Source organism: Panthera onca, chromosome E2, assembly GCF_046562875.1.
Source record: "Panthera onca isolate mPanOnc1 chromosome E2, mPanOnc1 haplotype 2, whole genome shotgun sequence".
Taxonomy (NCBI): Eukaryota; Metazoa; Chordata; class Mammalia; order Carnivora; family Felidae; genus Panthera; species Panthera onca.
Window position 1 is genome coordinate 25470692 of NC_138353.1, and position 22291 is coordinate 25492982.

At 37.2% G+C, this 22291-nt stretch overlaps 1 protein-coding gene across 1 annotated transcript in view; it reads right to left on the reverse strand.

Annotated features, from left to right (window-relative positions):
* ITFG1 (integrin alpha FG-GAP repeat containing 1) overlaps nt 1-22260 on the reverse strand; it is a 343424-nt gene extending 321164 nt beyond the window's left edge. Inside the window, exons 1-5 of the mRNA XM_060651941.3 lie at nt 21919-22260; nt 20134-20206; nt 14051-14196; nt 12178-12235; nt 10645-10719 (exon numbers count right to left, since the gene is read on the reverse strand). Coding sequence (XP_060507924.1) covers nt 10645-10719; nt 12178-12235; nt 14051-14196; nt 20134-20206; nt 21919-22126 — 560 coding nt within the window. The 5' untranslated portion in view covers nt 22127-22260. The remainder of the gene's footprint in view (nt 1-10644; nt 10720-12177; nt 12236-14050; nt 14197-20133; nt 20207-21918) is intronic.
* Nucleotides 22261-22291: the final 31 nt, after the last annotated feature.

The window sequence follows — 22291 nt, forward strand, 5'->3', positions numbered from 1 at the left end:
TTCTCTCTCTGACCCTCTTGGATTTCTCCCGCTCTCCCTCTTTCTCTCACTGTACCCCCCCCTTCTCTCTTTAAAAAAAAAAAAAAAAAAAAATATATATATATATATACACACACACGTGTGTGTGTGTTAACACATCTTTCAAGGAATATGATTAAAAAAGCTGAGAAAAGTATAAGCAGTCAAGATTAAAATAATATAGTTCTTATAAAACTGACCTATTTTTATAAAATAGGTAATAAAAACAAGGCAGTAAGGCAACACGCTGTTTTTCAATTAACACAGCAATGCAATATAGCTAAAATAATTTATAATACAAGAAGCATGGTAAAAGAAGTTAGTTCTTCATTAAATGTGCATGAATATTGACCTCTGGTCTGGAATAATTCAATAAAAGTTGAATATAAAAAAATAAAAAAAATTGAGTATAAAAATGAGAAACAACACTGTTTTTTCTCATTTCTTTCGATAGAAGAAATGTTTCCTATGACTTTAATAAATGAGAAAGGTATATACTGCAAAAAATTACCTGGCTCAGGAGCCAGCATGTAAATTTAATTTTTATTAAGAGAAAGAAAATAATAAACATCCCAAAAAGACATAATGAGATGCTTGACTTTAAATGGAATTTTCTTGATATGATTTGATAAAATAGGTTTCAGCTACATGACAGAAAAATGCATACCAAATATGAAGGAAATTATGTAAAAGTTTTATCCATACGTTTGGTAGTCCAAGAGAACATTCCAGTCACATATAACATAATCACTGTCATCATCTAAAACTACATTGGGATGAAACTACCTTCCTTCCAGTTCATGTTGTATCCTAGGGACAGAGTACTAAGAAAAGCTGAAAGGTCTGCTTTGTGGAATTCAGTATTTATTACGGATGCTTTTTGCTTTGCTCTCCCAGGGCTCTCTCAACAGTAACAGATTTTTGACAATAGCCATGGAATGGAAGAGGCAAAGTCATTAAAACAAAAACTGTCATTACTCCCACAACACTATTCTACCACATCTGAATTCAGAATATCTCACTGTGGATCAAAATGTTCCCTTCTGCAGCCAAGCTTCATCTTAAGTGACAGAGGTATCATGAAACAGAAATACAGGAAACAGTTTAGTATAGCTGTGTTTGGTGCCCTATGGGTTTTTACTCTCCAGGAAATGCATCAGTAAAATTTAGGAAGGGTAAGGAATATGGCATCCTCATATGAAGGAGGAGAAAGTTATAATGGAAACAGGTACATTCTCAGGCACATCAATTTTGGGTAAGAGTACCTTTGAACCTGAGGATCTAGAAAGTGATTTACTTAAATGATTTGTTTGCATGTTTGTTGGTAGGTCTTCACTTATGGTAAAGTAAATACACACAGACTACTATGTTGTATTTCTAAAGATGATCACATTATTTCAATTCTGCCATGCCCACATATACAGGTAGTCTATAATCCTCCAATCCCCTTGAATCTTAGCTAGTTCCTTGATCTATTTTGACTAATAGAATGCAGCACAAGTGATGCTGTTTAACTTCTAGGACTGGATCTGGAAGAGATCTATAGCTTTTACCTACACCTCTCGGAATGCTCCTTCTTAGAAAACAGACACTATGCTATGAGGAAGTCCAAGCCAGCCATGTAGGAGCACCACCAAAGGCCCTCTGTGACTACAGCAATGGTAATGGCTGTACAGAAATAAAGGCAAGAGTACAGGCTTTAGAATTTGGAAGACCAAGATTCAAATCCCAGATCTATCACTTATTTTTATATTCTAAGCTTGTAATGGTCACTTCACCTCTGAATTAGCCTCTTTAAGCAGCCTCCCTGAAAGAGCCTCTTTAGCCACACAAATTATCTGCTGTGAGAAAAAAATATAAGACAAGTGAGGTAAAGTGCCAAGCCCAGAGTTACCAAAAGGCCTGTTTAAGGTTTTCTTTTTTCTCTTCCTTGCTCATCCAACCCCAAGCCCCAAGTCTCAGATAAGCTGTGCAACCCCATGGTATGCCTCTCCTGGAGGGGCACAGTGAGGAGCAGAATCTAGGGAAGGTGGATCAAGAAGCATCACTGGAGAACAAAGTTACCCTGGCAACATGTGATGGGCCATTCACACACTCTGGGTCTGTGTTAGAACTCAAAGGTGTGGGATGGACCAGGTAAATCTTAAGGACCTCACAGAAATAACATGCCCGTAGGAGAAAATATGGAGATTTTTTTCAGCCATATTCTTACTTTGTCCCAGTATTCCTACCTCCATACGGTATGCATCATAATATTATATCTAGGAGACATGCCAAGTTGTTATAGTTCCTAGGGCAGGGAGATACAACAACAGGATAGGAAGTCTGAAGAGAAGCATAGGACTGCACAGCTGAACTGACTCAGGACCATTGTGGAACTCAGGAACTACAGCTTAGAGCCTAGGCCTGCATACTGGTAAAAATCATGTATTTGTAGGGCATTTTGAATAGCAAATAAAAGTGTAATAGAAATCTAATGAAAGAGATTTAACCCGTATTTTCAGAAATAATAAACTATTTTGACTCATTTTACACTAAATTAGAATAGTATTACTAATCTTACTCAAAGTCTGTGTATCCACAGTTTCTCTATGTTTTTCTTTTTCCAATTTTTTTTACTATGTGAAATGTACATGACATCAAATTTAGCATCTCAATCATTTTTAAGTATACAGTTTAGTGTATTCTATGCTTGTTTTAAAGTGCACTTTTTTCAATACATATGCAAGAAATAATGATATATAAAAATAGTTTACCCTCAAAGAAGGAAACAAAACTTTGATGTATACTAATGGAAAGAGGCTGAAGCCACGACATTTAAAAATATCATCAGTATTCATAATGACTTGTTACTATCAAAATTTGCACAGAAACTATAAAACTATGCTTTCTCAAAAGAAGTTGATTATCTTTCTGAATGATTACTACAAATACATATCTAAAAATTGTAAGATTTAACTGAAAGCAAAGTGAGTAAACCTTAAGAATAATCTCTTAAATCACAAACATAAATAGACCCACTGATAATAATAATGCAATAGTAGGGGACTTCAATATCCCACTTACAGCAAAGGACGGATAATCTAAGGAGAAAATCAACAAGGAAACAATGGCTTTCAATGATACCCTGGACCAGATGGACTTAACAGGTATATTCAGAACATTTCATCCTAAAGCAACAGAATACACATTCTTCTCGAATGCACATGGAATATTCTCCACAACAGATCACATACTGGGACACAAATCAGCCCCTGACAAGTACAAAAAGATCAAAATCATACCTTGCATATTTTCAGACCACAACACTATGAAACTCAAAATCAACCACAAGAAAAAATTTGGAAAGACCATGAATACTTGGAGATTAAAGAACATCCTACTAAAGAATGAATGGGCTAACCAAGAAATTAAAGAGGAAATTAAAAAGTACATGGAAGCCAATGAAAATGAAAACAAGACAGCCCAAAAACTCTGGGATGTAGCAAAGGTAGTCATAAGAGGGAAGTATATAGCAATCCAGGTGTTCTTAAAGAAGGAAGAAAGGTTTCAAATATACAATCTATCACTACACCTTAAAGAGATGGAAAAAAACAGCAAAGAAAGCCCAAAACCAGCAGAAGATGGGAAATAATAAAGATTGGAGCAGAACTCAATGATATCAAAATAAAAATAAATAAATAAATAAACCAGAACAGGAGCTGATTCTTTGAAAAAATTAACAAAATTGATAAACAACTAGCCAGAATGATCAAAAAGAAAAATGAAAGGACCCAAATAAAATCATGAATGAAAGAGGAGAGATCACAAACAAACAACACTGCAGAAATACAAACAATAATAAGGGAACATTATGAGCAAATATATGCCAATAAAATGGGCAATATAGAAGAAATAGACAAATTCCTAGAAACATATAAACTCCCAAAACTGTAGGAAGAAAGAGAAAAACTGAACAGACCCATTATAACCGGTAAAGGGATTAAATCAGTAATCAACAATGTCCCAACAAACAACAGCCCAGGGCCGGATGGCTTTCCAGGGGTATTCTACCAAACATTTAAAGAAGAGTTAACACCTATTCTTTTGGAGATGTTCCCAAAAATAGAAATGGAAGAAAAACTTTCAAACTCATTCTACAAGGCTCCCAAAGCAATCTACCCATCCAATGCAATCCCTATCAAAATAACACCAGCATTCTTCACAGAGCTAGAACATACAATCCTAACATTTGTATGGAACTAGAAAAGACCCCAAATAGCCAAAGTAATGTTGAAAAAGAATACCAAAGCTGGAGGCATCACAATCCCAGATTTCAAGATGTAGTACAAAGTTGTAATCATCAAGACAGTATGGTACTAGCACAAAAACAGACACACAGACCAATGGAACAGAATAGAGAACCCAGAAATGGACCCACAAACGTATGGACAATTAATCTTTGACAAAGCAGGAAAGAATATCCAATGGAAAAAAGACAGACTCTCCAGCAAATGGTGTGGGGAAAACTGAACAGTGACATGCAGAAGAATGAAACTGGACCACTTTCTTACACCATACATACAAAAAAACTCAAAATGGTTGAAAAGAACTAAATGTGACCCAGGAAGCCATCAAAATCCTAGAGGAAAAACAGGCAACAATGTCTTTGACCTCAGCTGCAGCAACTTCTTACTTGACATGTCTCAGGAGACAAGGGAAACAAAAGAAAAAATAAACTATTGGGACCTAATCAAGATAAAAAGCTTCTGCAGGGCAGAGGAAACAATCAGCAAAACTAAAAGGCCACTGATGGAATGGGAGAAGATATTTACAAATGAAATATTAGATAAAGAGTTACTATCCAAAATCTATAAAGAACTTATCACAATACCTAATAAACAAATAATCCAGTGAAGAAATGGGCAAAAGACATGAACAAATACTTTTCCAAAGAAGACATCCAGATGACTAACAGACACATGAAAAGATGCTCAACAGCCATCATCAGTTAAATACAAATCAAAACCACAATGAGATACCACCTCACACCTGTCAGAACAGCTAAAATTAACAACTTGGGCAACAATAGATTTTGGTGAGGATGAGGAGAAAGGGGAACCCTTTTGCACTTCTGGTGGGAATGCAAAGTGGTGCAGCCACTCTGGAAAACAGTGTGGAGGCTCTTCAAAAAATTGAAAATAGAACTATTCTATGAACCAGCAATTGCATTTCTAGGTATTTATCCAAAGGATACAGGAGTGCTGTTTTGAAGGGGCACATGCACCCCAATATTTACAGCAGCACTATTGACAATAGCCAAAGTATGGAAAGGGCCCAGATGTTCACTGATTGATGAATAAAGAAGAGGTGATATATGTATATACACATATATAGATCACATATACACATAATGCATATACTTTGCATATGAAATGTGACATTATATATATGTGTATATATGTAATGGAATATTACTTGGTGATCAAAAAGAATGAAATCTTGCCTTTTAAAACAACATAGATGGAACTAGAGTGTATTATGCTAAGCGAAATAAGTCAAAGGCAAATATCTTATGACTTCATTCATATGTGGAATTTAAGATACAGAAGAGATGAACATAAGGGGAGGGAAGCAAAAATAACAAAAACTGGGAGGAAGAAAAACTGTAAGAGACTCTTAAATACAGAGAACAAACTGAGGGTTGCTGGAGGGGTGGTGGGTGGGGGGATGGGCTAAATGGGCAAGGGGCATTGAGGACACTTGCTGGGTTGGGCACTGGGTGTTACAGGTAAGTGATGTATCACTAAATTCTATTCCTGAAATCACTACACTATATGTTAACTAACTTGGATATAAATTAAAAATAATAAAAAAAGAAACAAACCCCAAAACATCTTAAATCATACATTTACAAACAAAAATTCACTTACATACAATACTGCCAACCAATACCTCAAACAAAGCAGTATCATTAATCACCAGAGAATTGTGGGTCATTTGACCCCTGAAAAGGCCTCTGAAAATAAAGCCCCAATCTTGATTTTGGCTCAGGTCATGATCCCAAGGTCGTGATTTTCAGCCGTATGTTGGGCTCTGCTCTGAACATGGAGCCTGCTTAAGATTCTTTCTCTCTCTCTCCCTCTCCCCTTCTCCCCTGCTTTCTCTCTTTCAAAAAGTTCCTGGTGGGACTCCAGAAAAATAACATTAGGGATCCTTAAGTAACATGCCATTTGAAATAATCACACCATATAAAATTCTGTCATCTCATAAAGCTTTTCACTATTTCTGTGGCTTTTGAAAGGAAAAAGATTTAGATGAGAAACAGTGGGAAAATAAATGAATTTATCTCCAATAAAAAAGCTTCTTTAGGAAAAGAGGAAAGTTAGAAAACTGTTGTACTGATTCTAAGGAAATACCAATATTAAACTAATTTCTCAAGTTCTAATACATTCCATTCAAAAACAATGTTCCAAATATAAACGGTGTATAAGGTGAGAAGGGGTGAAGACTACTTGGGGAATAAGAGTATTTTCATATCTGAAAATATGAATCATCTCAAGCTTTTATTGTCAAGATTATGAATACTAATGCTAATTACAAAGTTAAAAGCTGCCTTGATGATCATTTGGTTCCTTTTGTGTCATAAATCTTTAACTTTCATATTTTTTCAAAAAATAGATTTGTAACACAATATCATTTCATTTCATTAAAGGCAATTATTTGCAATATTTTCCATAATGCATCAGCAAGCCAACAAAAGGAGCAGCAGTAAAAATGAAGGGGATTAAATAAGTCAGTAATTGGTATAAAGTGAGAAAAGATTACATGGAAAAATAGGGATTTATACCTCTTGGATTGAGACTAGCTAACTATATTTAAATAGAAAATATATATATATTTTTTGGCATTGGAGGAAAATTACTCATCTACATAACAGTTAAAAATGGCTGCTTTCGGGGCGCCTGGGTGGCTTGGTCAGTTAAGCGTCCGACTTCAGCTCAGGTCATGATCTCACGGTCCGTGAGTTCGAGCCCCGCGTCGGGCTCTGTGCTGACAGCTCAGAGCCTGGAGCCTGTTTCAGATTATGTGTCTCCCTCTGTCTCTGACCCTCCCCCGTTCATGCTCTGTCTCTCTCTGTCTCAAAAATAAATAAACGTTAAAAAAAAAAAAAAAAGGCTGCTTTCAGTGCCGCTAATATTCATTCAAAATTTTTATGCAATCACTTGTGAAGTAAACAGAGTATGGCAAAGTATTTATCACATACCTACATTAATATTCCCCAGTATACAACTTGGGCCTGACCCAGAAATGTGTTTGAACTCAGTACAGGAGTCCCAGAATTTGAAAAGACTAATATTACATTTGACTTTGATTAAAATTACAAGTACAAATGTTTTCACTTCAATACTTAATATTCTGAATGTTTTTGCAACATCAGTTTCAAACTCCCTTTTATAAAAAATGCTCATTGATCATAACCTCACATCATTGCAAAAGCCACCATAACACTTAATGGGTAGGTGTTATTTTTAAGTAATATGACACATGACTACTATTTCAAGTCATTATAAAGTGGGGTTGAGACACAAACCAAAGCCTCACCTTTGACCACTTAACACAGTTATCTCTGGCACCTCAGTAGATTCAGCATCCTTCCTGTCCCTGTTAGATAGCCCCCACTGTGCCAATGAAAAGGGATTCTTTTGCCTATTATCACTGTCTTCTTAGACTGACCATATGTACTTTTACTCCAGCCAAATCAGTAATGCTAATTTTACTTGTGGGCAATCTCCTATTCTTATTCCTAACTGAACCAGGTTACAAGCTGTGGGCTTTTCAGCACAATCCTATGGGAGCATTTAGCACTCTATTTAAAGATCATTGCAAATTTCCCACAAAATTAAGGTGTTGGCAAAATTTAATTAAATTTAAGATAATCTTGGGTCTACTGTGCCCATAAAACACAATATTTAAGTTGCAAAAATTAGGTTAGATTTCTTGATAAATAAGATTGGGTTTCCAATCAGAGGTCACATGAAAAGTCCCAAATGTCAATGCTGTGGCTTTTTCACTTATGTACCTGTACATATGTCTGTATTTGTAAAAGTGGTATGGCCTAAATATAATTTTCTTATTTTAGTCACACATTAATGCTTGCTCCCAAAGGGACATATTCAGCTTTCTGTTATCTGAATCATGATATTGCCAGGCTATAGTTATCCTAAAATGCTACTGACAGGAATTCTTTTCTGCCAAGTTATATAATTTCTTTCTCTAAACTGGAATTAAAATATCTTGGATACAAACTTGTTACTTATAATACAGTTAGCTATTATTGTTTAATCTGTATGAAAGTTTAAATGAGAAATATCATAAAATACAAGGATATTACTATATTACTCCAGCGTACTAAAGTATGTCAGAATATAATGTCTAAAAAATAAAAGTGAATAAAAGTGAAAGTGAATTCTCCAAGTAGAATAAGTTTTAAAAGCTATCGTTTTTCAGGAAGCGACAGAGAAAAAATGAATGCAGAATTCAGAACAAGTAAATAAGCCATGACACTATCACATGATACTCTAAATAGTTTCCTTGTGGATTAAGTAGAAAATCCATAAAGACATTATTAGCTTTCCTTTCTGAATTAATAACAACAGCTGTTAAAAATTTTCAATTTCTAAAGATCAAATGACATATTAAAGGTATTCCAAGTATTTCTTTGACTAAAATAGAAATTACCATGAAACAAAGCAGGCCAGAAGTTACCATCATGTTCTAAATCACATGTATGCCTTTATTTACTTATGTGTTTTTAAGTTTTTATTTAAGTAATCTCTATACCTATGTGGGGATCAAACTCACAACACTGGAATTGCACACTCTTCTGACTGAGCCAGCCAGGCGCCCCCCACATGTATGCCTTTAAAGAGAGGAAATGAAAAAGACAACTTCCTGAATAGTCCCAGCCCAAGGCAAATAAGCTGGGCTTGCCATGGTAGGGGTGGGCTGTGCCTTCCTCCAACCCCACCCACACACAGTTCCCCTAGACAGGGCCACAACAGACCAAGCAAGATCTCCATCCAATTGGTCTCTAGAGCAGGGCTCTCTTCAAACTTTTTCAAAGTTTGGGGGAAAAAACAGGTTTCTCATTCAAGATTCACAGTAAGTCCTTCAAAGGTCATTCTCCCTAGCATCAAAACACCCATATTCTTCATTGAAAACCTTCAGAAAGGGGCGCCTGGGTGGCTCAGTCGGTTAAGCATCCGACTTTGGCTCAGGTCATGATCTCGCGGTCCATGAGTTTGAACCCTGCATTGGGCTCTGTGCTGACCGCTCAGAGCCTGGAGCCTGTTTCAGATTCTGTCTCCCCCTCTCTCTCTGACCCTCCCCCGTTCATGCTCTGTCTCTCTCTGTCTCAAAAATAAATAAACGTTAAAAAAAATTTTTAAAAGAAAACCTTTAGAAAAAGTGATAGGAAATGTAACATTTTCTTCTCATAATACCTTAAATTTTGACAGTTTACTCATCTATGGGCTTATCAACCACAATTCAAAAGGTACATATAAAAATATACAACTTTTCCAAAACACAGAAAGGAAATTTGTTAGATTTCCAAACACTTGGGAAAGACAGAATGATAAAGGTAGTTCTCCACACTCACTGGAAAGTTAAAAAAGTAAATGTGTTCCGTATTCTTTTTTTTTTTTTTTTTTTTTTTTTTTTTTTAATTTTTTTTAACGTTTATTTATTTTTGAGACAGAGAGAGACAGAGCATGAACTGGGGAGGGTCAGAGAGAGGGAGACACAGAATCTGAAACAGGCTCCAGGCTCTGAGCTGTCAGCACAGAGCCCAACGCGGGGCTCGAACTCACAGACCGCGAGATCATGACCTGAGCCGAAGTCGGCCGCTTAACCCACTGAGCCACCCAGGTGCCCCTGTTCCGTATTCTTAAACTAAATTTTTGGCTTATCAGATACAGAAAAAATTAACCAAGCTGAAGGGATCTCATGAAAAGTATCTTGCTATAAATGTTAAGAGGCCAGTTCTTTTTAAGTCTAGAGGAATTATATCTTTGAATTGCAAAATTCCAAACAGATTTTCCAAAGAATGGCACACAAGGATAGTGAGAGAATCCCAGCATACATGTCAGTCAAGGATAAAGTATACTTGGAAAAATTTCCAGAGCTCAGAGGAGTGTTTACATTCTTGGGCAATTATTGATTGCTCAGTGAACAAATAAAAGGAAGAAGGAACAGGCTTATCAGTAAAAGGCTCAGAGATAAAATGACTAATGTGGAGAATCCAATCAAGACTGCAGGTATCCATTCTGTTCAAATTAAATCTTTCCTAAAAAACAATGAATGAACATTCAAATTGGGACCTGTAAAGTTTGTATCTCTAATTTCCAGAAGGATAAATGGATTAAGCTGGCTCTACAAAGAGAGCAGTTGCAGATCAAATCCAAAACTGTGTGAGAAAGCTTATATGTCGACCAAATGCCCTTTTAAAAATCTCTAAGAGCATGGATTTCCAATGAGCTACGTTTTTCCCTAATGGTTAAAGCAATCAGTTTACACAGACACATAGTTCCTGTAGCAGCAATAAGTACAATTAATTACATGGTTATAATCATGTTTACTCACCCTCCCAATAATATCTGTGGCTGGCTGGATTCATTTGTAACACCAAATACATCAGGAATTAAATCACCATTGAAGCTGAAAAGAAAACATTAAAAACATTAAGCAGCTATTTCATAAAATTCTCATGTTCCAGCTTTAAAAGGAAAATAACCTTTGGGAGGTGTGGTAGAAATCACAATGCTCACCAGTTTCTGCTATAGTCAATAAAATGTCAGCAAAAGTGTCAGACATGTATTATTTCTAGGCCAAAGTGTTTGTTATTTATTACTGGACCTCCAGCCCTCCCTCTTTAAGCTGGTAGTAGCAATGAGACATGTGTTTCAGATGGTCCAGCTCCACAGATGACGGAGCCTCTGATATACCCTGAGTGATGGCACAGAGCAGAACCTACCACTGACCCACAGTGGACAGACACAAGATGTAAGAAATAAACTTTTGTTGTGGAATCTTAGGGTTGTCTATAGTTTCTGCATAACCTACCCTATTCTTGAGTGGTAAGAAAACAGTACGTGTTTCAGAATCATGACCCAAACTGTTTAGTTTAGATGGGCTGAGGAGAAATAACCCACAAAAGTAATTTCCAGCTGGTATAAAAATTCATACTGGCCATTGATTATTGCAACAACAATGAAAATATACACAACTATAAATGAAATCAAGCTGAGGGTCTTTATGGATTTATAGTTCAGACTTCTGATTGTCACTGACCTATTGGTATATGATTATTATTTTAATAACTGTATGAAAGGCAACAATGAAAACAAGAATGTGGCTGTACATTACTTTAGCTCTCGAAATGATCTCTGTGTCATTACCAAAAATTCTGACAGGAATTTGGATTACATTTATCCTGGTACATGAGTGTACTGTGAGGAATAATAACACTAAGGAAGAGCTTTATAAAAAGGATAAGCTGGGGCGCCTGGGTGGCTCAGTTGGTTGAACGTCGGACTTTGGCTCAGGTCATGGTCTTGCGGTCCCTGAATTTGAGCCTTGTGTCAGGCTATGTGCTGACAGCTCAGAGCCTGGAGCCTGCTTTGGATTCTGTGTCTCCCTCTCTCTGCACTTCCCCACTCAGCTCTCTCTCTCTCAAAAATATTAAAAAAATTGTTTTAATAAATTAAAAAAGGATAAGTTTCTCCTTAATATAGACATCTGTCTAAATTTCTGGAAGAAATCCCATACCATTCATAACTATCAATCAAGCACTAATAGTTTTACCCTGAAACAGATACCTTAATTCTTTGAGTAATGACATGGCTATAATCAACACAGATCCATAATGAAGATATTCAAAGCTACTGAAGCAAAAACAAAAACACAAAATTCTTCCTCTTTCCAAAATACTGAATTTCATTTTTCTTTTCCCTCCATCATGACAGATAAATATCATTTAATCAAGTACCAGCCTCTATCACCTTCAAAGGGAGAATGAATTTAGTGTCAATGCCATGTAGCAAAATAGTCTCTTATGTGAGAAATTTTATGTTTTTAAGTTTAAAATCATTCAAACGGTAGCAAGCACATACTTACTCCATAATTAGTGGTTCATCTTGAAAAGTCCTATTGAGTACAGTCATATTGTTAGGATCTGTATAGAAAAAAAAAAAAAAAAAAAAAAAAAATATATATATATATATATATAAGGCACTTTCTATTATTTTAAATTTTTTTTAAAAAATGTTATTCATTTTTGAGACAGAGAGAGGAGAGAGAGACAGAGCATGAGTGGGGGAGGGGCAGAGAGAGAGGGACACAAAGAATCCAAACTAGGCTGCAGTCTCTAAGTCATCAGCACAGAGTCCAACGCAGGGCTTGAACCCATGAACTGTGAGATCATGACCTGAGCTGAAGTTGGACACTTAACTGTCTGAGCCACCCTGGAGCCCCTATGATTTTTGATATCTACACTTGGGGTAAAATATCTGCATTCTTTTCAACGTTCATCTCTAATTAATTCCAACAATTACTATTAACAAGACACTATAAATCTAACTTAAACAGACATCCAAGTTTGTAAAGACAAAATCCTGGGGTTCATTCTTTTTTTTAAGTTTATTTTGAGAGAGAGAGAGAGAGAGAATATGTGGAGCAGGAGCAGAGAGAAAATCACAAGCAGGCACTGCAACGGCAGCACAGTGAGCCACCCAGACACCAATGGGGTTCATTCTATAGTTAAAACCATTACAAGAACTTTTTTTTAGAGGCTGCAATCTAAAAATCTTAGGTGAGTTTTCTTTAAATACAAATTTAGCAGTTGGCAATATGCACAAAACTACTTGATTCTAAAATATCCATGCTTATGTACACAAAATGCTTTACACATGGTACTATTTCTTCAGATATTTATTGACTGAATTAATTTGAAGTATTGAAACTACTGCTTAAGTTCAAATGTTACCAAAAACACAACTGCATCCCTTCCACCCCACCCTGAAAACTGGCCCCATGAACAAAGTCATCTATTTAGTTATAATTAATTGGTTTTTCAGATAAGTTCTGAAAGTTTAGGGGTGGATATAGTAGACTGACTCTCAATCTTTTCTACAACCTTTTTGTGCTTTTCTGTACTGGGAGGGACTAGAAACCAAAATAACTATTCTCACGTATCTTTGCATCTGAGATTCTGAATAAGATGTAAGCCTTGACAATCAGATACACTCTGAGTTTTGGAAGCTAGGAGTGAAATGAAAGCTGTGTCTCTGCTATTTCTACCTCAGTGTCTGATCATTGAATTTGTGAGTATCAAGAGGCAGGGTGCAGGGTAACCATTTGGCTGGTGAGGGTCACAGCAGACACAATGTCATCCTAATAGTTATTGTGTAATTGGCCATGTTCTGACAGTAAAAAGCCTTCCTTGAAGGCTTTGGGGATTGTTCCTGAAAGGTCAACCTAGAACGTGTTCTTTAGCCATCCCAATAATTCCATAGGCCATAAAAATCCTTTAATAATTCTCTCTCTTAAGTTAGCAAGAGCAGAGTTTGTTCAACCCCAGACTAGTCCTGGGTTGCAAAATAAAAAAATTGACTTTTAAAAAAGTTTTACAATTACTGATTTTTTTTTTGTTGTTGTTAAGTTTAAATGTTTATTTTTGAAGAGTGAGAGAGAGGGAGGGAGCAGAGGAGGGGCAGAGAGAAAGGGGGACAGAGGATCAGAAGCAAACCTGTGCTGACAGTAGTGAGCCTGATGTGGGGCTCAAACTCACAACTGAGAGAAAATGACCTGAGCTGAAGTCGGATGCTCAACCAACTGAGCCACCCAGATGCCCCTACAATTAGACTCTTAAGAACTGCATTACTGAACTGATTTCAGAACAATATTTTTGTTACATTTACCTAAGAATAAAAGGCATATTCTTCCTTTAATATCCAAAGACACATATTAAGAACTCTTAAAACAAATTCACCTAATGTTTGATTTTGTCCCCAGAAGATAACAGCTCCCAATTCACTGCTGGCATGATTTTTGGGAAGATACGTCAGGAGGACATCCATTTGTGAGTCTCCATCATAATCCCCCGGGACTACACTTGTTATCAATGCACTGTGATTCCTATAAGAAACACACATTTTAAGGTATCTAGTCAGTCTATAATAGAAAAGGACAACATCTCTATATCTGTACTACATACAAATATTTTCAATGCAAAATTTAAAGTTTCACGTTAATTTTATTCTCATCTTTAATATTTTATTATCCTTCATGTATGTAAGCCTCCTTGGTCTACAAAATAATTCAGGATGAAGGTAGACCTATCTTAAATAAAAAATCTAAAACATTTCAAAAGAAAGCACAGTTTAAAAAAAAAAAAGAAAGCACAGTTTTACATTCATGCACTGCTTAATATAGTCCTTTTACTTAGTTCTTTTGTCAAGGACACTAGTGCATTTGGCTGGCTTATAAGAAATAGAGGCTCAGGGTGCCTGGGTGGCTCAGTTGGTTAAGCATCCGACTTCACCTCAGTTCATGATCTCACGGCTCAAGGGTTTAAGCCTCGCATCAGGCTCTGTGCTGACAGCTCAGAGCCTGGAGCCTGCTTCAGATTCTGTGTCTCCCTCTCTCTGTCCCTCCCTGGCTCGTGCTCTGTCTCTCTCTCAAAAATAAATAAACTTTAAAAAAAAAACTTAAAAAAAAAAAAAGAAATGGAAGCTCATAATCAATTGTTAAAGCACTGTCACTTTATCAGTTAAAAGGTATTATTTGTGAAATATTTAATTTTGGATTTTAATGCAGATTTGAAATTTTACAGTGAAAATTAATCATTTTATTTCTGAAAGATATTCAATATTCACAATGGAAAATAAGTTCTTTTTACTAAACCTGGCAATATACTGTCAAAACACATATACCTAATACTACGTTATTAAAGTGAAATAATTCTGAATTTATTTATATTAACATTGAAAACGTAAAGCATGTCTTGTCATAACGCAGTTTGAATAACCCAACCAAAAAAATAGGCCTTGTGTTCAATTTATATTTAATTCCATTTAGAGCAAATAGCAAGGCAGCAAGTTTTCAAATATATAATTATTTTGAAAATACCATCAAAGTTCTAAAAATATATATATCAGATTTTATTTAAGATGAAAATGAGAAAAATACTGAAAAGGTTAAATAGGGTGAAGAAAAACAATACTACAGATTTATCATGATGCATCTACCTACTGTGTCCCACACATTACATCAATGCTTAACAGCTATTAACTGATAAGTTTCCAAACCTGAAATAGGTATGGTCATTCTTATTGAATGGACTAGGAAACTGAAGTTTGTAGCAATTAAGTAGCTAAACCTAAAAGCTAATAGCAAACTACTAGTAGCTAGAAATTCAAATTGTGTCAGTCTCTAAAATTGATTTTCATTATGATAAAATCATTTTGGTAATGCCAATTTCCTCAAATAATTCCAATAAAACTTTAACTTTTCCATGAAAAATACCTGGTGTTTAAAAATGATGATACAGCAACCATACACGCTACTATGAGATACAGTAGCAAACTATATCTAATGGTGGAGGCCTCTTCATGTGCATGTGTACATATGTATCCACAATAACATATACTGCACATACTTGGCAGTAATACCTGTCTATATATATTCATAATTTGGGGCTAAAAATATTATGGAATAGATAGAAATATATTACAAAGGATTAGATGGAAATTTAACATAATCAATAGGTTTTTTTCTTTTTCTTTTTAAATTTTTTAATGTTTGCTTATTTTTGAGAGACAGAGTGCCAGCGGGGTAGGGGCAGACAGAGAGGGAGATACAGAATCTGAAGCAGGCTCCAAGCTCTGAGCTATCTATCAGCACAGAGCCGGACCCGGGGCTCAAACTCACCAACCATGAGATCATGACCTGAGCTGAAGTCGGAAGCTTAACAGACTGAGCCACCCAGGCGCCCCAACCTAATCAAGGTTTCATTGTCATAAATACCCAGCTTCTTTATGATTGTAAAAATACAAAGTAGAAGCATTTAAAGATATGAGATTAACTCATGTGTTTATCTTTTCTTCTTTCAAAGAATCCACTAAAATTATATGGAATGAACTTTAAAAACAAAAAAGGTATAGCCCCTCAGAAACAAAGAGATCACGAAGGAAGATATTGATAACGGACTTACAATGGCAAGGAAACTGTAAGCTAAAGTGTCTGAAGGTAAAGTCTTAAGAAGAAAAGCTTTTGGCCCAGAACACCTGAGAGGCTCAGAATTTGGAGTCATCAGAAATTGTGAAACACAAGAGTGATGCAGAAGGCTGAATACAGGTTAAACTGAAAGTCTGTATTGTGAGTGACGGTCCCTTCTCTGTCTCTCTCTCTTAGCAAGACAAGGACCACAGAGTTTATTAATCATGCATTAGAGAGTTAAATTACAACAGAGCGTAAGGTTTTAGCCATAAGCTAAAAACAGGGGGTTAATGGAAAGTCTACAGAAGGAACAGTTTGACCCTTCCTCCAGCTCTACCCTATTCCTGGACTGCTAGTCAGCCAGGAACATGACCACAGGGCAAGAGACAGGCGACATGTTCAACCATGCAAAGACTTTCCAATTAGTTCTTTATTGCCTTACTCTTAAATATGATATCCCTGCTTTTTGAAGAAAACTATGAATATCAAAGAGAGCCAAAAAATAGCAATAAAGAATCTGAACAAAACAGTAAGATGAATAAAGAAACTTCAAATTACACTTGAAGACATAAGAGAAGAACGTATGTCCATAAAACAAAAAGAAACAGCCTGCTTAAAAAAGGATAATAAGAGAACAAAGAAAACTTCTTGGAGATAAAAAATATGACAGCTAAAATAAAAAATTCAATAGAAGGCTTAAAATAAAAGTGAGAAGACTTCCTAGAAAGGGAAACAAAATGAAATGACAAAAACACAGATAAAATGAAGGAATAAAGGTTGGACTCAGCAGTCCAATAACAAAGTGATAAGAATCCTGATAGAACAAATAAATTACTAAAGAAATAAGAACATTTCAAAAAGCCCCCAAGATAGAAGCTTCCAGTTTGAAGGGATCCACTTAATACCCAGTATAATAAATAAAAAATAATCTATATCAAGGTACAACATCATGAAATACCAAAACAAAAGGGATAGAGAGACCCTAATAGCTTCCAAAATTAAAAATAAAACAAGTCACATTAGAAGGATTAGAAGAAAGAAAAGCAATGGATTTTAAAATAGCAACCCATGAAGCTAGAAGACTATAGGCCAATGAAATTATTAAGAGTAAAAAAATTGGGGGACATTGAACATACCATACATTCTATCTCAGGAATTTCCTAAAGGATGCATTCCAGGGAAGTAAACGAAGAAGCTAAGAATAAAATGGCACAGGATCCAAGAAAGAGGGATCCAACAAAGAACAGCAAAGGGAAAGTCTCCAAATACTAACCTTGCAGAAGGCTTAAAAATGAACTGATTGGGCAGAAGTGTATAGGACTCAAAGGGGAAAACAAAATGTACAATAGATATTTGGCCGATATGCAACATCTACCAAGAAATTAAGGATATGTACACAGAAAACTATGCAATTGATTGTTTTCAAGTTTATTTATTTTGAGAGGGAGGAAAAAGGAGTGTGAGTGTGCACATGAGCGGGAGAGGGGCAGAAAGAAAAGGAGAGAGAGAAGCCTAAGCAGGCTCCTCCTGTCAGCATGCAGCCCAACTCAGGCCTCCATCCCATGAAGAGTGAGATAATGAGCTGAGCTGAAATCAAGAGTCGGAAGCTCGACCAACTGAGCCACCAGGCGCCCCTGCAATTGATTTTAAAAAGCAACCATTTACAGCAGGAGGAAAAACGCTACAGAAATGAAATACGGGGGTGCCTGGGTGGCTCAGCTGGTTGGGCGTCTGACTTTGACTTGGGTCATGATCTTGTGGTCTATGAGTTCGAGCACGTTGGGCTCTGTGCTGACAGCTCAGAGCCTGGAGCCTGCTTCGGATTCTGTGTCTCCCTCTCTCTGTCTACACCTCCCCTGCTCGTGCGCGCTCTCTCTCTCTCTCTCAAAAATAAACATTAAAAAAAAATAAAAAAAAAAAATGAAATACTGTATGCTTCTTGGTTCTGAAGTGCACAGAATCTACATGGTCAAAATGTAAACAATGTTTATTGATTTAACTAAAAATATGATATAATGATAATTGAGATGATATAATTTAAAGATGGTAAACCCTCATCTATGCTAACAAAAATCCAAGAGATAAAGATAATTACTAAAGAGATTACAGTGTAAAAGCTTATTTTAAAATACGGAAATAAGCACCAGAAAAAAATAGCTTAAGTTTTTAAAAGTGGTTGCATCTGAGAAAGGAACAAGGGAGCGGGGGAAGTAAAGAATGAAGGAGAGTTATTTATACTTTGAAAAATATTCTTTTAGGTTTTTGGGTTTTTTTTGAGGGGGGAGGGGCAGGGAGTGAGAAGGAGAGAATCCCATGCAGGCTCTGTGCTGTCAGCACCGAGCCCAAAGCGGGGCTTGAACCCGTGAACCCGTGAGATTATGACCTGAGCTGAAACAAAGAATCGGATGCTTAACTGACTGAGCCACCCAGAAGCGCCATATGCTTTGAAAGATATTCTAAATAAATAAAATAAAAACAAGTTTCTAAATTGTAATAGTATAGAAAACAACACTGCATTTGTTAATCAAGAAGATGAAATGAATTGGGATTTTTTTTTTTAACTTAGTGGAACCCTAGTCCTTTGTAGTTCAAACATTTCTTTCCAAGAAAAATCATTTGTAAGCAAGTCATTTCTTGTATATAATATTTATCTTTCTGTTCCCACTCCAAGCATGCTGATATCCAGTACGTAGGAAAATTTCTCACTAGGGTAAGTTTCTGTTTGTCCATTTAAAACTTTCCTTTCAATGTTCTAACTTAAGGCCATTTTTTAAAACATAAGTGTGAGTTTAAATATTGTAGACTCTGGGCAGTTATTAACCCACAAAGGAATTTAAATTTTTTTTAAACCATTTCCTAAGTAACCTCTGATCTTTCTGTAAACCAATTCATCCTGCATATGGTTAACAAGTAAATAAACTTAAAATACTGTTGTTTTTTCATCTCTCCTTTAAACAACAACCTATCATTCTCCACTTCTCATGGGATTGGGTTCAAACTCTTTCTGATATTTATGAAGGTTCCTAGTCTGCCCTAATCTCATCTTCTTGGTCCAAAACTCTCCAAAGTACACCCTACACTTCTGTTAGGTAAATCTTTCCACCTCCTCTTCACAATATGCTTACTGCCATCTTGTTAATGCTGTGTCGCCAAACTTGAAAGCCCTTACCTAAATTGTACTGAAGTTCACTGAAATTTTGTAACTTTCTGGAAGCTTCCACCTTAGTATGCACTAACTCATTTCTTCTTCCTTGAACCATCCAGCAATCAATCCTTGCTTCTATGTTTCAAAACTGTGCTGGCTCACTACTGAAGATCACTGAGTTTCAGGCAATGCCAGTCATATAAATGAAAGAACTATTATTTGAACATTTAAAGACTTCTGCTTGATTTAAATTCCTTCAAAATAAACCTTAAAAAACTCATCACCTACAAGTCAACAAACAAAAAGAAATTAGAACACCTCTTCCCCAGTGCAAATGAAGCCCCCCTCTCACCCTCAATACATAGTTGACCTGACAAGCCTGTGTTCCCACCGGCACACTCAGGATGAGGGACAATCCCCAACACATTCATGAAGGGGTACTATATTGCTAGAGAATGAAGGGTGTTTATGCAGGAACAGATGTGATCTACTCAAATTTATTAATTTGTTTTCAAAAGTAAATGACTTTTAAACTTTGGTATATTCACTATTTTTCCTAACTAATTACTTGCTACTCACACCTCATAACTAGTGGTTTTGTGTCAACACAGTTAAATAAAATTGATTTCAAAGACAACCCAACTAGCTATTACATATCAATCATTACAGTAATGATTGTTTTTTATAGGAACAGATACATTTGTACTTACTTCAAGGATATTTTTACTTTGGGTTTAAAATAGGGTGCATTCTGGTCTGCCAAAAAGACGATTAAATCATTTCCTAAAAGAAGCGAATACATGATATTAGAGAAAAGTTTCTAGGTAACACCTCCAATCAGTAGTTACAAAAAGCTTTTCTGGGTGCTGTTCTTAACAATAACATTTTCATTTTACTCTAGTTACTATGCCCTTTCAAGGTGAGTCCTACATGTCTAATGGAATGGAGATACCTAATAGTATATCACAAATTCAATGTTAAAAAAGTAGCAGAGAAATAGGAAGGATGAACAGTTGGTCAAAACAAACTGAAACCAATGGCTTTTTGCCAGGAATCAGATCAGTTGACTTAACCATGTAAAGAACATACCTTTTAATTATAGTATATGTCAAGCCTTGTTTCCCCAAGAACATGACCTCTTATAAGCTGTTTAGTTCATCACGCAGATGCATCACACCAAGGACACAGGAACTCCTACTGTAGGTATCTGACTAGTAACAAGGACATGACTACATACTTAAGAAGAAAAAGATGTATCCTCCAAGACCCTCCTCTTGTGGCTCCTATGGAACCATTCCCTAGGATGGTGCATCTTTGGAACTCATTGGATACATTCAGGAGGACTCATTGAACAGACTTTTGAAATGGTTTAATTAAACCCAAGCCATCTTTAACGTTAAGAGGAGAGTCTCTGCATCCAGTTTGGATGGAGTAGCTAGGGGTTTGATAGTGTGCACCTTTCTTGCAACAGATACATAGTCATACAAAGACAGGAAAAATATACAGGGTCCCCAGGGGGTTCTGGTATCGTGGCAAGAGCCCAAGAAACCTAAGCCAAGATCCTGTTAGTTGAGTTCTGTATAAACCCGCTTCACCTCCTTCCTTCATGGCCTTGACCTACCCAGTTTTGTGGGTACTCAAAAGAATGCTAAGACCCTCTAATACCCGTGGTCAGCATCAAAATTTACAGTAAAGTTTGTTTAGTGATGTTTAGTTAAAGCAAAGAACTCCTAAGAACCTCGAGTTGACAAGGAAAGCAGAGATTTGGAAGACAACGGTGGTGACCAAAGTGAGGAAAAGGTCAGGTGCATATGAAAGACTAGACAGCTCGGGAGGGAGAAGAATCTACAGTTTGAGAATCTTTTCCCAAGGAGACATTGAGTTTATCAGTGGCCCCTGCAAAATGCTTGTGTGAGCTGTGGAGTGTTTAGGGCGTTGGGGAGTGGGGAGTAGGTTCAAAGAAAGCTGGGACCATGAAAAAGAGGAGGGGCAGGTGAATAAGGCAAATGAGGTAGGTAAAAGTCCCCTATGAGAAGACACTGTCAAGTTGCATCTTTTCCAGTTTATGAAAGGGGAAGGAGAATTGAAGAAGTAAAGCAGGAAGGAACGAAAGGACTTTAGGAGGGAACGCAGAGGCAAGCTACAAAGACTCCTGGGAATCAGGAAGGACTTTGAAAGGCAGGTGATTCCATGCGGAGGAGGGGGTACGTGGGTGAAGGCCTACGGCTTCTCAGGAAAAAAAAAAAACAAAACTGGGGTGTTTCCAGGACTTATGTGGGTAAATAAAACTGTGGGGTGGTCAGGCCAGGACAAGGGGCTGGAAAACATGGAGAGAACGGGCAAACTGCAAAGGATGCTGGAGATAAAGGGAGAGACAGGGTCGGGAGAGAAGGGTTGGGAAATGCAGGAAGAGTGGCCATCCGGGCTAAGGGTGTGGGGTACACCGGGAGGGGCACAGGGACAGCGGACAGAGGGAGGGCCGGGCAAGCACTGACTTTCCCGCAGCACGAAGAGGTCCGTCTGCTTGTCGGAGTTGAGGTCTCCGAAGGCCGCCAGGGTGCCCCAGGCCTCGACCCCAAAGAGCTCGGCTGTGACGTTGTGCAGCGCCCGCGCCGGGACCGGCCCGACTCCCAGCAGTGCGAGCCCCCCAAGCAGCAGCGCCAGCAGCGCCCAGGAGCTCGGCAGCCGGCCCGCCGCCGCCATGGCAGCCCCTCGGCCCCCGCCCGCCGGCCCAGTGCCGCGCTTGACGGCAGCCGGAAAGCACCGTGCTGCCGACCAAGAGAGAAAGCGCACAGCCGCCCCGCCCGTACGAGCCGCCACCGGCTCCCCTCTCACTTTCCCTTAGAACTACACCTCTGACTCTTGGGA